The following is a 17,208-nucleotide window of genomic DNA, read 5'->3' as shown; positions in this document are numbered from 1 at the left end:
CAAGGTAACCTGAGTTCTTCCGAATTCTGTAGTAAATCAAGAGATTTCAAAGGGAAAAATTCAATCCTTAGTTCCACTAAAAGTTAGTGCTGACTGCATGCAGGCTTACAGCAAAGTGAAACAGCTAAATAGTCTTCCAGCTACTCTGGTCCAGTGCTACTGTATAAGACAAGTTTAATTAACATATTCTTACCTTATTTCAAGCATCACATAAGAATTACAGCCTGCTTCTTAATTGGGCTTTTAGACAAGCTCGGTATTATAGCCCATAATAAAATCCCCAGATCACCTAGGTCCTTTTGCCATGAGAAGTTAATCTACTATCAGATGTTCACAGGTAACCTCCACCGGATAAGATGGGTAAGCAGATTTGCAACCGGATTTGCTTGGCTCCCATTATGCCTCAAGAGTTCTCTCAGGTTGAAAAAGTAGTATTTTTATTTTATTGATGGCAAAGTGGACAAAAGGGCCACGCAATTCACCCTAACCCTCATTTCAGGTGCAGAAATAGAACTGAAATCTAACAACTATTTCTGGGCTCTAGTAGCCAGACCACACATTTGAAATAAGTCATGTTGCACACGGAAGAATCCAAACAATTTTCAAGTATCTGGCATAAAGACCTGGCACATTCTGTGGTAGCTGATAAATTCAATTCTAAGTTTCAAAACTCTTACTAACTAGTTTTTCTGGTGGTATCATTTAGGTCCCATTAAGGACTATCACTATGCAGCATCACTTCCCTCCACGGAAGACATGATTATTCTCAAATACAAATCCTCATCTTGGTAACTTTGCTGCTAAAAATGTTGCTAAGCAGACCACACAACTGGTAGTTACTGAACTGATTGAGACTGCTAGAGTGACAGAGAAAAGGTAAATCCCAAAATAATACAAGTAAATGTTGTTCTTTTTTATGAGCAATTCTCTTTTAGGAGGCAGATGTTCTGCAGCATAAGTGACACTCTTCGGGTTATTTTCATTTCCCTCTTTACGCTACCTCAAAGAGGGAGGAAAGGGAGCACTAGCTACCACCAAGACCAATACTTCTTCAATTCTAGCACAGTCATCTGGATCTACAAGATTCCTACAGCACAACAGAGAAGGTTACTCTCTCTAGAAATATTTCAGCCTTCTTAGTTCAGCTATAACAAAGTGGCGCACACAACTTAGTTTGGAGATCTTTTAAAGACCAAATTTGTAGAAGATACGTGTGCCGCTGTGATGATCCACCCTGGTTAAGCCTGAGACAAGCCATGTGCAAATACAGATTCACCCACTACAGTTACCTATTCCGATGCTTATCCTGGAAAAGTCTGTGGAAATGACACAAATCTGCTGGAGTTAACCCACCTGATATCTTAAAGGCAGCACCCAAACAGGGGGAAGGGAGGCAGAAGATTAGAACAGACAAAATTAAACAATGTTATCTACAGAAACAAACTACATTTTGTCTTCTGCACCTACTGACCCAAGGAAGATGTCTGAGATGACTAGTCAGAATAACGCGCTTAGATTGCCCCTAGTACGTAAACAGAAACAGGAGCTAAACAAGCAGGAATACTGTAGGTGTCAGATACTTGTGTGTTAATTCAAGGACTTGTTTTGCAAATTTGGGGAAGAACGGCACTTTACCATATGGCAAGAATTGACATCTAAGGCATAGCTGGCTTTTTGAAGCTATCTAGTGACCTGGATGAACCACATAACAGTTGCCTAGACACATTCCTTGCTCATAAATTTGATTCCCTGCATTAACTCCAAGCTTCTGGAGAAGTATATTCTCCAGCTTCTAAGTAAGACAATTCATCACAGGCTTGCAACAGAATTTTGAGGCATTTGGGACTGCAAATGACCTCGGTCATTGGGTTGTGCCTTCAGCTACCACAGGAGGTGACAGCACACAGCTGTTTCCAAAACAGTTTAGGATTTCTGTCCTCTACTACTGTTACTGGAAAGCTCTTCCAGAATCCCATGACTCCGACAGCCAGAAGCTTTTTTTCCTAGTTTCCAGCCTAAAAATTTATTCTAGATCAGCTTAGTCTCACTCATTTCTCAGAAACACATCTAATTGTTCTTCACTTGCAAACGTGCAGGGAAAGTGGGCTTTAAAGCTGCAGCTCTAGTAAGGATGTAAACTACCGCATTAGTTTTACGCGGGTCCAGAATATATCCCGTATTTTTAAACATAAAAGAAACCTAACCAAACACACTAAGTGATACACCCAGTCTGTGGAAGGCAGGAAGCTCAGTTTAACTGCCTGCTGCCTTCACCCAATCGGAGAGCATCTAAGATGACATTTCTTCCTTTTATGCAATAAACAGCAACAGAATACCTTCTATCCCAGGAGGACGTGCCAGGCCCAGTCCCACTAGATGGCACTAACCCTACGTAGCCTTCCTTCAACACTTAACTGGAGAGAGCTAAAAATCTTTGTTGAATCATACAAATTGTATCACAGCTTTCCCAATATATTCCCTTTAAGACAATGACCTACCAATGCCAGTGCGGAGCATGACGGACGGAGACTTGGGGGGGTAGGGAGGGAATTTGAAGCACCAACCTGGGAGGGAACGTAGTATCTGAGATTAATATTGCAACCAAGATTTGCTGCAACATAGTAGAGTCATGCTAATTCATAGAAATGGTTGGCTGATCTACTGCAAATTAGCAAGTATGCAAGTAAATAAATATATGTTATTTGAAATAAGTGTAATGCACTTTAACAGGCTACTGACTAATACAAAGTAAAACACTATACTGCGTAACAACAGGCAAAAATAAAACTCAGTAACAGAAGAGCTTTGCTCAAAGTGAAGCCTCCAAGAAATGAGGCTTTTTTACTTGGACATGCTTTAGAAACAAAAATGAGTTTTCAATATTCACCCTACAGAGAAAGGGCATGTACTTTCTGCTCCAAACATACTGAAAACATAATTAAGACTTGCTTTCTGGTATCTTTTAAAGGTTACTCCTTTAAAAGGAATAGTTCCTGACATTATTTGCAAGCATTAGGTATGTTGGCACTGTTTTAAAGCAATGCTAGTGTCTGTACTTTTAAGTCTCAGCTACTCTAGAAAGTTGTTTGGCTTTATCTATTCTGGTACAGCTAAAGATATTAAAGTGACATACACGAGGGAAGCGGTAAGAAACAGATGAAAAAGTACATAAAAAGTTGCAATGTTGTATAAAACAAGTATTTCAAAATAGTTTATACTTTATGGAGCATAAACTTTCATGCTCGTAAAAGCTTTAAGATTAAAAAAAAAAAAGATTCAAGAGTGGGGGGAAAGATCAAAAAACCCCTACAGTCTTACTTCAGTAGTTGAAGTTGTTACCCCTTAACAACTTCCAGTGTCAATCTTCCTTACTACACTACCTTACAGCTGAACGTTTTACTTGCGCTCCCTTTCAAGACCTAACCTTGTTTGAGTGCTGACTGAAGTACAGATCAGAAGAAGTATGAACTTAAATGAAACCCTTTTTCAAGTTCTGATTTGCTTTGAATTTTTTCCAAGAAATCCAGCATCTACAAAGTTTCTTCCCTAGATAATTCTGAGAGGTTTCTGAAAATTATCTAGCATGATATGTTGTTTTACCATCTACTTTTGTGTGGTCCAAAACTCAGTATCTTCCCCAAAAGGAAACTCCTTATCACTGAACTAGTTTAAGAGGAGTTCTGCCACCATTTCGTTGCTCAGAGAGACACTACCAACAACATCTGGAGAGCTAACAGCTTAATGCTAGTATATCAAGCAACCACACAATGTTATTGTTTAAGTGCCTTTAAAAAGGCAGCTCCTAAACAGTTACAAAGTTGTACGTGAGGACAAAGATGGGATTTTACTAGCAGGTTGTGGATCACAAATATAGGAGAGCTTACCTTCAAATACTTTTTGTGTGCGTTCTATGCGACCGAGTACACCATTTTAGCACGCTGCACCCACAAAGAACTGAACGAATTCCTGAATATATTAACTCTGGTTACATGTTGTATCAAACGTGGTCAACTTGAAACTGTATCTAACAAGTGGCCAAATTCAGGTCTCCAATGCATTCTTGGAGAAAGGAAGAGACAGATGAGATTCCCACTTCCAAAGACAAAGTTGTCATGGGTTTTTGGGGGTGTACAAGCTGTCTTAAGATGGAGCAACTCCTAAGAACTTAATTAGAACCCAGAATCTTCTGCATAGCAAAGCATCTGCTCATAGAGATCCCATTTTCATTCCTCTTAAACATATTTCAAGCAAATTAGCAGTCAAAACACAACTATTGATACAAAACTTATGGCAAAGCAAAATTATCAATGTAGAAACTAAAAAACCAAAGCGTAGCGCAGGATGGATAAGCAGCCATGCCTGTTACCAAAGGTACTCATACTCACCTTAGCAACTCCAACTCCAGTGAACCTGGCCTCCAGTAGCTCCTGCCTTCGTGGGTCCAGGCTATGCAATTCTTCCATCATTTCTGCTGCTATGAGAGAACAACACTCAGATTATGCAATGCAAGGAAAGGAGAGAGATTTAATATTCTGTGCCACTGACAAGACTCAGAAGTGCCTGTTCTGCAGCATAACCATGTAAAAAGCATTTTCTTGCAACAGAAATGCAAGATTGCCATGCAATAATAACACGACTTTGCCACCATATTACTGTATTTAAACCGTAACCCTGCTGGAGAGTTTCCTCTTCTATCTGTCGTACCAGCCATTTCAAGATCTCTAAATCCAAGAAACCAATTATGTCACATTCTCCCACTGGATGCTTTATTAAAAGGAAAACATGGGACCAGAGTGTTATGACTAAAAGCTTCAGAGCTTTTCAGTCGTGCTGCATGACTAGGGGAAAAAAAAAAAAAAAGCAACATTCTTTACCCCATAATTTATTTTTGGTCAATCCTGGAAATACTAGATCACCCCGAACTCCAGATTTCACTAAAAACTGCTTCGGTTCTTCCAAGCAGAGAAAGGGATTATAAGAAGAAAATAATGCTCGTTTGAGCCTTTTACTCTATAGAGTAAAGCATCAGATACCTTTAATGTAACAGCTTCCTCTATATACTGGGTGTACCTGGGGGACCTCCTGGCAATCCAACACAACAGATGCCATTATTTGAAGGGTTAAAAAAAAAAAAAAAACCAAAAAAACAAAAAAAAACCCCAGCATAGTTGTGCAAACAGGTTAAAAATCAGGAAATACACAATTCGAATACTGAACTGTGAAAAAATGGGACAAATTTCAATGTTCATTATAACTGTGAAGCACATCTTCTCAACTGCACCAATCAAGTTCATTTCCAGAAATGTCTGTTCCAGTTTCATTTTCTGGACTAAGGTAGAGGGGGAAAAAAAAAAAAGACATAGAAGATAAAGATTTGCTGTATAAAGAGCATATGCAATGAGGAAAGTTCTTGAAGGGCAGCAAGTGCCCTCTAGAATAGGCAGTATACAATTGTTCCTTTTATTAACTGTCCATTTTGTCCCTGCCGTTTCCTCCAAACGCTGCAGATCTAAGTTTCAGGGGGCAAAGTGAATCCATCTGGGGGCATTTACAACTGCTCTCCCAAACCAGTAACAAGCCTCAAAAACTAATGGCATACTAAATGTAGTTATTAGAGAACCCTATTTCTACTATTGGCTTTAAAACCCCAACAAAGCTATCAGTCTAGTTTTCAAAACAGGAAATCTGTGCACCGAGGAAAATGACAGACCAGCCATGAACGCAAAGATGTTAAAGTACTCCCAGGTCTCTCCCGCATTACGGGGCACAGGGCGACCATCCGGGGGGAATCGCATCCCCAGGCTGGGATGCTGGCCTGGGGAAGGGACTGCCCCAAGTTGCCGAGCCTTTCCCCTCACCCCGCCGCCGGGCCGAGCTCCCCCGGGGCCTGGGGACTGCCCCAGACGCCCCCCCCTCCATCCCTCCCAGCAGGGAACGGCATTCCCTCCTGACTCCTCGGCGGGGTGATTTTCAGCACCTCTCTCCCAACCTCCCACCCCACTCGGGAAACAGAGGCACGCGTTTGAAAATAAGCCGGTGAGTGAGCAGCCTTGCCCCGCTGCCAGCTGCTGCACCGCCTCGGCCTGCCTCCTCCTCCTCCTCCTCCCCGGCACCCCGGGCAGCACCGCCTCAACTCCCAGGCCGGGGATTCACAGGCCGTGCCCACCCCTTCACCTCCCCCGCCGCCCCGGGGGCCTCCGCGCTCCCCCGGGCAGGGCTGGGCCGACCCCCCACCTTCGCCCCACTCTTACCCCCCACCCGCCGGGCTGGGCCGCGCCGCGAACCCGCGGGGCCTGCGCTGCGCCGTGCCCAGGCCTCGCTCCCGCCGCCTCGGGGCACAGGCCTCGGGCCCTCCCGCCGTGACCCCGGCCCGGCCCCGCCGCAGCCAGCGGCGGGGAGCGTTTAACGGCCTCCGCCCCTCGCTTCCACCGCGGCCCGGGGTCGCTGTCCGGCTTCTTCCCCCGCCTCACCACCACCACCCCCTCGGCCCCGCCGCCCCCAAGGCGGCCTCGGGCCCGGCACCGGGGAAGGAGGCGAGAAGGGTCCCCGCGCTTCCCCCGCCGCCCCCGGACTCTCTCACCTGGCGCTGCTGCTCCTGCCGCCGCCCCGCCGCTCCTATCCCCTCCTGCCCGGGCCGAGCGCTCCCCGGGCACCGCTCGGATCCCGCCGCCGCCGGGGGCAGGAGGAGGAGGAGGAGGAGGAGGAGGAGGGAGGGAACCTGCTGCGGCGGCGGCGGCAGCAGCGGCGGCACGGGCGGGAGGGGGAGGCCAGGGGCGGCTCCGCGGCCTCTCGTGAGCCAGGCGCCGCCGCCGCTGCGGACACCCGGGCTCCACGCGAGGGAGAAGGGCGGAGGAGAGGGGGGCGGCGGCAGCAGGGCGGGGGGGTTTGGGGGGAAGGTGGGGGCTCGCCCCTCGCCGGCTCCGGGGCGGGGAAGGAGACGGGGCGGGTGTGGGGGAGCGAAAAGGGATGGATAGGCCGCAGATCCCCGGCCTCGCGTAAGAAACCTCGCCGGGCCGGGGTGCGCGCAGGCGGGCGGCAGCCGCAAGGCCTCGCGGCAGGACAAAGGCCCGAGGGAGGGCTCGGCGGGCGGCGGCGCCCGGGCAGGTGGGGAGGGCTCGGGGCAGGGGGCTGCGGGGACCCCTTCGCTTCCTGGGGAAGCTGGGGGGGGGGGGGGGGGAGATGGGGGCACGGCGGGACGCGGGCAGGTGCCGGGGCCGGTGCTCGCCCCCTCCCCGCGGCGCTGGGCCCGGCCCGGATCGATTGGTGTACACACACACACACACACACACTAGTGAAAGCACGCGGCGTCTCGCGAGATTTGCACGGCGGCGAGAGGGCGGGGGAGAGGCGGGGAGGGCAGGTCAGCGCGGGGGGGGGGGGCAGGTCAGCGCGCGGGGGGGGCGGGGCCTGGGCAGGGGCGGGGCCCCGGCGGAGGGGGCAGCAGGTAGGGGGTGGGGGGTCAGTAGGCCCGGGGGGCCGGGACAGGCCGGGGTGGGGCAGGAGGGTAGGGGGGGGGGTCACATAGGCCTGGGGTGGGGGCAGAGGGTCAGGGGCGGGCCATGGGCTGGTTGGGGAGGGTCGGGGGGGGGCGGCAGCAGACACAAGCGGGGTCAGATGGGGTGTGGAGAGGTCTGGGGGTGAGGGCAGGGTGGGGGCTGCAGGCACAAAGGGGGCTCAGGGCAGGCATGGGGGCATTTTTCCCCTTGAGGGGCTGACCTGCCCCCCCCCCGGCGTCCCTCCAGGGTGCGGACAGGGTGTCCACGCACCCCCTCCCCAGTTCTTCACTCCCTCTCCTTTCCATCCTCCAGAGCTGGGAGTGACCTCGCTCCTAAAACCACCCTCATCCCCCCGAGGGAGGGGACGAGGGCACCCCGACGTCCCCCAACACACCACCCCTGCCCACCCCCTCGCCCCGGGGACTCCTGCAAACCCCCCAGGAAGAGGGCCTGGTCCCCGTCCCCGCCTCGTTCGGGGCTGATCAAACATGGATATCGCCTGTGCAACGCAACCCTGGGCGCCCCGCAGCTCCCCGTTAGCCGCTGTTCCCCCTCGCCTTTCTAAGGCTGGGCTGTGCAAGAAAAAAATTAAAAAAAAAAATTAAAAATAAAAATAAGGGCTCATCGTGTCTGCAAACAAACGATTACATCGCAGTTTATTCGCCTTTCTCCCAGGCGGCCAGGGCAGAATGCAAAACGCCGCTGCCGGGCGTTGCAACCCGCTCGGCTTTAAGGCTGAATCAGCTTTCTGAAAAGCAAACAAGCGGCAGAGAGGGGGGGAAGAAAAAAAAAAAGAGGTTTGTTGGGAAAGGAAGTGGCCAGGCCTGTCCGAGGGGAGGCAGGCGCGGATTAACGATGGGAGCGGAGGTTCCTGGAGCTGTGGAAAGGATTCACCTTCCAAAACGGCGAGGGCAGGGAAAGCCAAGGGACATCCGTCACCTCTGTTTTAACGTCCAACGTCAAGCAATTTATGACCGAACTGGAACCTACCAGTTTGGCAAAAGCAATGATGTGGAGAAGAGCTGGTGGAGCATCATGGAAAAACTGCTCTCTCAAGGCGACAGGGGGAAGTTGTATTATTTTAAAATTGTTAATTTATGGTACTTCGAGCCCAGCCTTATTTGTTACCTCGGTGTTGCAAATGGCTTTCGAAGCGCCTGCCTGTTCTCACAAGCTGTGTTTCCTGTGCTTTAATCTGTTTTTTCGGTAGAAGAGCCACTCCAGTTTCAGCTCCTGCTGCGTGAGTCACATTTTCAGCACGACCAGCGGCAGGAATTTGTAAAATAAATAAATAAATAGTGTTTTGTATGTGTGTTGTGTTTTTTCCTTTTTTTTTTTTTTTTTTTTTAAATTCTAGATTAAATATTCCATCAGCTGGTAAGCTAACCACAGCCATTTAGGGGAGTGCTAATTAGTACTATTTGCAGTTAACATTGTTTGGGGAGGTATAAATTTCATTTGTGCGTTTCTGTTTGATTTTGGGTGGAGGGAGGAGATCTGGGAGCCATTAAACCCAATAAAGGGACCGACTTTCCCCCCCCCTTGGCTCTTTTGGACCGCTGTCAGTGCTCCTAGAAATGCCTCCAACTTTAAAGGGAGCAGCTCACCCTCTCAGAGAGCTGGCCAGGAACTGGACACTGTAACACTGAATCTGTGACACCATCCCTCCATCTTTGTGTTTCAGGGCTGATGGGGGTCACTTCCATCTAATTTTTCTCCTGCTTTTTAGAAGGAGCTTGTTGAGGCTCTTCCTGCTCTTCCACGCATTGCCAGGGATCATATCACTGTCAATCTTTTCACGTAGGATAACAGAAAAGACCATGGGGTTATAATTTCCTCAACAGTGTTTTGCTCTCTGTCACTTTCACCAAAGTCAGACAGATCAATGACCCTGCTCTTCCTTTCTCTGACAGGACCAGATGCCCAGGGCGGTAACAGCCTCCTGGGGTATTTACTGGAGACGGGAATGTTTTCTAAAAGACACCCTGCGATGCATCACCAAGTTATGGGCTTGACACAGGACCCATGGTTGCAGTCCTGGGCTCTGCTGGGGTCAGGCTGGAGCAGCGCGTGGTGACTTCTGGCAACAAACCCGATAAGCTGAGCTTACACCATCCTCCTCTCGTGACTTGCCCCTCTCCCTGCACCACGTGCCTCTGGGCTCAGCAAAATGGCCGGGGTTTCTCTTCTCACTTGTGATTTCAGGGATGGAGCACGTCCCCTTCGGTATATTTTGGAGAAGCTTTGGGAAGAACCTTGTGGTTTGGGGTCCAAGGACCCTGCCAGCTCAGCTCTTGGATTTTCAGCAAGCTGCGAGCGCTTACAACCCCCTTCCTCTTAGCTTTGGTCAGCCATACAGTCACATCCTTCCCTAGTCCTCTGCTGCAAACTCAACTACCATCCTCTCCACCTTCACCCTCTGAAGAGCATCTCAGAGCAACCCTTTCACCTGCAGTTTCCTTTCCAAGACGCCAAAATAGCAGCTCACAGGGCAGCTCAGCTTTCTATGGCATAGAGGGGAAGGGAATCAAGCTGCAACTGTATTTCTGGCTGTATGCAGAAATTTTGGAGTAGCCTTTAACAGTACCACTTGCTGTACGCTGAGTGTCGGGTAGGTACAAGAGGATTATAGACAAATTCATCCCACAGCCTCTGTAGGAAGCGATTTACCAGATTTCCCAGTGCAGACAGAGCCCGTAAGTCAGTGATCTCAGGTTTTCCTCCTACGCTCCACCAGGACACTGCTTTGAGCAGAGATGCACTGCCCATCTCAGCCTGGTACTTCACTTCTTACCACGCTGTGCCACTGCATCTCAGACCGGGTTCCCTGGAACAGCAATCATTTCTAAGGTAAAAATATATTTATCGGTGATAAGACACAGCACACTTGGACTCCTTGTTTTTGTTACGGTGTTACTTCTCACAGGAGCTAATCCTCCCAGGTTTGGGCTTCACAGAGAAGTGGTGGACTGTTGTTTTAATTCTGTTTTCTAAACAAGAAAAGCCCAGTTATTAGAATGTGCTTCTGGCAATAAAAGGTCAGTTTGTGGCTGTTTTTACAGGGAAAGGTTTTCTAATTCAAAGTGGCTTGAATACGTAAATATGTAATCATTTTGTATAGGAAAATTTTGGATTCAATTAAAAATTCTAATGTCAACTTTTAAGGTACTACTTCTAAAAGCCTATAAAGCATCAAAACTAAAACAATGCTTAAGGTTAGGAAACCAAAATTCTGCTGATTTCAACTTGACTTCCAATAGTATTTCGGTTTGTGAGCAGTTTCAGTATGTTTAACTTTCTGGCCCAGCAGGAGAAGAGAGGACTTGGATCTCCAAGAATTCTCATGCAAGAAAATTCCTCCTTCTGGCCCACACTTGAGCGACACACAAAAACTATCATGTTCTCCCCCTTTTTCTTTAACTTCATAAGAGTCCCTGAGCTCCGGTCTTTTTAGAGAAGCTGGTTTGAGAGCTGGCAAGGGGATGGTTATGAGCAATGCAGTACATTCATGGCCGACCAAATATTATCTCATTCATGGGGGCAAGCCAGCCCTCCTACACCATCGTCTCTGCCAGACTCCTCCCGTACAGCATCCTGCTCTCCAGGTCTGCCATCAGCCAGTGTTAACGCTTTCTGTTACATCCCCCGTGGCAGCTCTCATCTTCTTGCATTGGTCTCCTTGGATGTCAGCAATATCCTTGGCACGTTGCACTTGTATCATGTTTTGAAGAGCTACTCAGCTGCCGCAGCCATTTTCTTTGTCACTGAATTCGACTTGAGCAGTCTCCGAGAGCTCCCCTCCAGCCAGCACAGCGTGCTTAGCAAAATAAGGGCAAACTCTGCCTTTGCATCACAGCTTCACCGTTAAACCATGTTAGATTTGATCATATTAGGTAAGATTTTATAGATATTTTAACATGGCATGTAGCAAGTTCTTTTTGTCTTGAATTTTGAAAAGATAAAATACCAGAAGTCAAGCTCCTGATGTTTTTCATGTGTTTTTGGTGAATTTCCTTTGCCTGTGCTTTCCAGGCTTGTGAAATACTCTAACTACATTTTCCCTAGCATTTCTGTACTGCCATGATGTCTAGAAATGTATGAACACAATGTAACACATACACAAAAGAGAGAGCTGATATTCCTCAGTGATAGCAGGACTCTAGCTCAGGGCTTGAGAAAATCATCAAATAGCCCAAGACTTTAAAAATGTAAGAGCTGGCATCAGTGATTTCAAATCCAAAAATTTTACAGCCATTGAGAAAACAAAACAAAAACCAAGCAACAAAAGTGTCCAGCACTTAAGAGGTTTCTTAAGGTTTTAGCACTGTGGGATGATCTCACCTCTAGGTGTCACATCCAGAAGAGGCCAAGCTTTGCCTGCAGAGCAGATTCTGTTGTACCTAAGGAGGGATGAGTTGCAAGTGAAGGAGCGTTCAAAACATCTTACCCTTGTGTGGACTGAGCATCTAGTAAGGGTAGGCTCCCGGCACAGCCTTTCCCTCACTCAGAATATTAAAAAGGGCTCTCCTCATTTTCATTAGACTGGGAGAAAGTTGGTGTCTCAGCTACTAAAAGATAACATGCCATCGCCTGACTCCTTCCTGAGGCCATTCAGAGAGCCTCCACCCTCCCACACAATGGAGTTTATCTCAGAGGTTGTTCCTGCCCCTCCCTGTGTCTACACCTTCAGGTATCCCATTAGGGAGGCTTTGATACCGGAACACAGTAGGAAAGCATCCAGGTCGTTCAACCTCCACACATGCAGGAAGCCAAGAGCAACCTCACAGCCGTGCTCTGATCCAAGGGAGCGCATGTCCTGCCTGCCGGAGGAGGCAGCGTGCCACGCACAGGCACCTGAATCTGCACAACTGCTACGGCCCTGCCCAGGGGAACCAAAACCCTCTGTTTTTTCTTCTGCACGCACCTGAAAAAACGTGATGCTCCTTTATGTGCCAGAAAATCCTTCCCTGTCCTCACTCACTACCAGCTTCCTAGAATACAAGAGAGTATAATTATCAGCAGGATTTGCCCCCTGCTTCCTTTCCTGCTGTGTAAAACAGGCATAACACCCTACCTTACAGGGCTTTTGAAAGCCTCAATTAAACAAACTGCTCTGAGATTTGTTTAAGAGGGAAATTAAATAAAAAGCTAGAGTTACTGCACGCATATTTCTGTAAGTATGTTCAGCCTCAGTGTGAATGTCTGTAAATACATACCAACCTTCATAACAAAGCTCATCTCAGTAGGGAAGAAGTCACTTGAAGTTGAGGAAAAGCCAGATTTAGTTTTCCATGCAACCTTGATCGACCTCTTCACATCCACCCTTGGCAGTGAATGTGGAAAAAAACCGTGCGGCTGTGTAATTAAGGACTGTAGCTGCCTGGGTGGTTCTCCTCAGATGAGGGGGACCCAGCATTGCACGTTGTGCTAGATCCCATGGATGAAGTCGTAGTCTGAGGGCACATCAGTCAGTTCTGTCTCTGAATGAAGAAAGCCACATCCAGCGCCCCTGGAGAAGGGTGGCAGGGTATCTCTCCACTTGCAGCTGTAGAGCAGATCTCCCAGTGCTCCCCACACACATCACAGCGGTGTGAGCATGGTGTCCGTGACCCGGGACTGCAAACAGCAAGTTCCCATTTCACATGAGCTGAAATAAAGTTTCATATGCCAAAGGATCTGCCACAATGCCCCAGAACTCCCCAAACTCCAAACAACATGAAAATGCAAGAACTACAAGGGTCCTTTGGACTACGAAACATTAAAACAGCCTGAATACAGCAGTCACACTTGCTCTCCACCCCAAAATCAAGTTGCTGTATACACACTGTGTTGGCGCTTGCAGTGAAGACTCTTTGGGGTTACTCAATACAAGGTAGCACATTACAGAGCAGCAGGGTCCAAACCTCACCAGGATATTCTTCCTTGCTGGAAATAGTCACAGACCAACATGCTAGGAGCTCCAGACCGGTGCTGACACATTAGATCTGCTAGCAATCTTTGCCATCAATGCTTTCCAGCCACAGCCAGTTCCCACTCATCCAACTGTGGGTCAAAGACCATATTTTTAAGAGTAAAAGCCTTCTGTCACCTCCTGTCATACCATACAGCCTTTGGGCAGAAGGCAAAGGCAGAAGCACGCATGGCTAAAGCTGCTCTTGCTTCTCCTTTCCTGCGCTCCAGCCAAGTTGCCAGGTCGGGTTTGTGCTCTCTGTAACAAAGGTAGCTGTATCCTATTCAGTTCAAATTTGCACTCACTGTTGCCTACACTGGTAATTTCCTGCACTGTGCCCCACTTTCTCAGCAATACAAGCTCCCATTCAGCAAGGCACTTACACACAGGAACTTACTGCCTTCAGCAAGAACTAAGCACAAACTTCAGAGCTTTGCTGATTAGGCACAGAGCTGACAATTCCTTTCCCTCTAGAGCACCTCACTTTGGAGGGGAGTCCTCCAAAAAAATGCCTCCTTCCTCCTCACTTTTCTAGTAATTTCTATTATGCCCTGAAAATATATGCAACAACACTGTTAGAGTGAGAATCCTATGGACACTGTACAGAATGATGCATGGCAACACACACTCCTGCCCAGGCAGATGAATAGCTACAATAGCAAAAGCAATCCTGATCATGCACCCTCTCTTCTGGACTAATTTTCCCCAATAGGGCACCAAACCAAAAGTGGTGGCACTGCTCTGACTGACAAATCAGATCCAGTTGACTGATCAGGAGAATAAAGACAACTGCATGACTCCATCTGTCTTTACAAGGATGGAAGGATGCTCCCTAAATGCCTTCATAACTTGATCTCTACAGCCTCATTCTCCTCCGTGCCCTCACTTGTAGGCACTGAAACCTGTCCATCTTTCATTTGTGCTGAGGAAAAACAGTTAAGTTTGGATCTTTGATTTCTGTAGGGAATCCAACTGGGGACCAGTTGGGGCTCATCCCAATGCCAGTGACAAAAGGAAGCTCTTTCAGCTTTAGTTATGATGGAACGACAAAAATGTCTGGCATGCATACATGGAGGTTCCTTCTGCTGACACCTCTTTTTCATTGAAAATAATCAGGTCTCATTTATCCTGGACCTCCACAGCTAACTACAGAATTAGAAATGGTGGTGACATACCCTGAGAAGGTGGGGCTGAAGTATTTGGGAGAGAAGACACGTCTGGTCTTGTATGCTTCTGGTCAGAAGCATTTGATGATGACTCTTGTAACAGTAAAAATCACTACAGATGACTGCCGTTTTCCACTTTCCTGTGCTGTCAGGAATATCTTGAAGCTCCAATTTTTAGTGGAATTTACAATTTATTTATTTTTGAAGTGAGGGTATCAGAAACACTCCTGGGCTTCTTGTTCTCTTTTCCTCGCCTATTCCCTTCCTACCTCCCAATTTCTAGCTGATCTGTGGAAAAAGGATGCTGCGAGAGGAACAATGTACCTGGGGAAGCAAAGAGTTCTTTGCCATTCACCGGAGCCCTCAGCATCATTGCTGGAATGAAAGCCTTTCTGAAGGACTAGTTCTGGCTCAGCCCAAGACACAGGCTTGATGCCATAATCCCTACGTGAAAGGGTTATGCAAAGGGTCAGAATAGGTGATGATAAAGTTTCCTTCCAGCCAAAACAATCTACAAACCTCCAAGGAAATCCACCATCCTCTGGCAAGAGCCAGGACCAGACTTTCCGAAGTGTAACAATGTTTGGCTCCAGAATCGCAGGGGCAGTGCCTCTGAAGAGCTATGAAATCATCTCTTCTGCTTGGGAGGTTCGACAAGCTACGTTGGCATTGCCTGTCAGCCACAGACCACAAGACTGGAATGCTGGGAACAAAACCAGAGCAGATAGGTTTAGAATGGCTTTAAAGCTAATGTTACACTGCTAAAAAAGGGAAGAAAAAAAAAAAAAGAAAAAAGAAAAAAGGAACTTAACCTGGCTTTTCCATGCAGTAAAATTGAATTCAGAGATTTCCTTTGAACGTGCTAGAAAGCTGTTGTGCAACCCAGCCTGCTCAGCAGGCCCAAGGTGGGAATGGCAAAAGCTGCTGCAAGTCAGGACTAAGGCACCTGAGCAGAGCTGTGTGGGAGAGCAGCAGCTTCAGAGAGAATGGGAGCTGGTGGATATTAATGAAGGAGGCTCAGGCAGTATCTATCTGTAGGAGGCCTGGCTCAATTCAAGGCCATTAACTTATTGCTCTCTGAACACCACCAACAGGACTTGAAACAAAAGCATGTCTGCCCAGCATGGTTCATGTTGAGCGACTGCTTAAGTACTCCAGCAGAATGAGGAGCATTAAGAAAGGCAAAGAGCCACTTCAATGGCTGCAGGCTCCCAGGGCTGCAAGTTTTTGCATGAAGCCCAAGTCAAAACCAGGCTGGCAACTGGGATGTAGCCTTGAAAGCAGAAACAAATAAATTACTAGCCTTCATTTTCTTCCATTCAGGAGTTTAAATTTAAAGAGGAGTCCATGAACTTGAAATAAATCATGTTTATAATTAAACACATATTTTCCTGTGCTGCTTACAAGGCTTTAGATGATTAATAAGGCATCTTTCAAATTGCGTTAATTCACACTAATTATGCTGCTTGTTTACCCCAGTCAATAATTCTTCTTGCAGGGAGATAAAGCTATCCCAGGAGGAGGGGTCCCTCCAGGGACCAAGAGGGAAAGGACCCCAAGGGAACTGTCTAAGGCACCAGTAACACATGGGAGGTCTTTCACTGAGAGCGACAGAGCTGGTTACACGAGTCACCTCACGTCGAACGCTCACAGGACTTCTTTTGCTAAGCCCGACTCTCTGCCTGGAGATGAGGAGACATGAGGGTGCTCAGCTCCCAGAGGCTTTGAGCTGTGTTTTGCCTAGACCTTGCCTGAGGTACCAACCTTGCTACGGAACCAGACTTTGTAGGTTTAGCATGAACATGGCAGTGACTGCACAGCTTCTGGTTTGTGTCAGGCTTGTGCCTGGCAGAAGTCAAATGCGCTTAGGAAGAAAGAAGCCTTATCTCCTCCCATTTCATCTGCAGATGCTGGAAAGTTCCTTAGCCCTTTAAAAAATACAGTACAAGAAATTGAACAAAAATTCTCTTCCCAGTTATTTGATTCCCTTTCAGTATTATTTAAAAGGGCTAGATACATAAAAAAAAAGCAACGGTACATTTCTACTCCTGCCCCAGCACTGCAGCCTGCCTTTGTGGTGTGAATGGATTTGCTGGGTCACCTTTCATAGGAAGGGCCAAAATGTCCTGACTCAGAAGCCTTCAGGCAGCAGACACAGTAACACCCGCAGGGTGACACAGCGAGGTGGAAGTTATGAACCGATCATGCTGCCACATGCCCAGCAAAGAGTGTTCCTACAGCCCCTTCCAGCGCCTCACAGATCGGGGCGCTCCTGGTTTGACTCTCCAAGACTCCTGCAGCCTCTCCAAAGACAGCAGTGACATTTCCTCATCTTTTTACCCTTTCTCCCCTGTTTCAAGTCAGCAGTTATTTCATAACCTACGTGTCTCTATAGTTGACAGTTATTCTTAGGCAATGGTAAGCTACTAATACAAATGTCTAGCTAACAAAATAGATATACTTTCATAGCAAGAACTGCTCTTCAGCCAGCAGTGTGCACACAACAGACCTTGTTGCTTCATGAACTAAAATAAGGTAGGAGATAATCACGCAAGGTTTTCCCTTCTTGAGAGATGACAGCAGGCACTAGTGAGAC

The 17,208-nt window shown here is 47.6% G+C and overlaps 1 protein-coding gene and 1 long non-coding RNA gene across 8 annotated transcripts in view; one reads left to right on the top strand and one right to left on the bottom strand.

Moving 5' to 3' along the window:
* Window positions 1-6,735, bottom strand: part of TLK2 (tousled like kinase 2) — a 43,884-nt gene extending 37,149 nt beyond the window's left edge. For 2 of the 6 annotated variants that reach the window (XM_086766667.1, XM_086766668.1), the window contains exons 1-3: window positions 6,581-6,735; window positions 4,386-4,474; window positions 2,499-2,564 (exon numbers count right to left, since the gene is read on the bottom strand). In XM_086766667.1, coding sequence (XP_086622793.1) covers window positions 2,499-2,564; window positions 4,386-4,466 — 147 coding nt within the window. In that variant the 5' untranslated portion in view covers window positions 4,467-4,474; window positions 6,581-6,735. The other 4 variants (XM_086766663.1, XM_086766664.1, XM_086766665.1 and 1 more) reach the window with 4 other exon arrangements.
* Window positions 5,955-8,833, top strand: LOC147597727 (uncharacterized). Of its 2 annotated transcripts, none has more exons than XR_015261093.1 (2): window positions 5,955-6,036; window positions 7,811-8,833. It is a non-coding gene; the product is annotated as an uncharacterized LOC147597727 (long non-coding RNA). The 2 variants fall into 2 exon arrangements; XR_015261094.1 differs by lacking the exon at window positions 5,955-6,036 and adding an exon at window positions 6,945-7,104.
* The last annotated feature ends 8,375 nt before the right edge of the window (window positions 8,834-17,208 follow it).

Source organism: Chlamydotis macqueenii, chromosome 25, assembly GCF_036417535.1.
Source record: "Chlamydotis macqueenii isolate bChlMac1 chromosome 25, bChlMac1.mat, whole genome shotgun sequence".
NCBI classification, from domain to species: domain Eukaryota; kingdom Metazoa; phylum Chordata; class Aves; order Otidiformes; family Otididae; genus Chlamydotis; species Chlamydotis macqueenii.
Note: the sequence above shows the minus strand (reverse complement) of the source record. Positions and strands in the feature narration are given on the sequence as shown.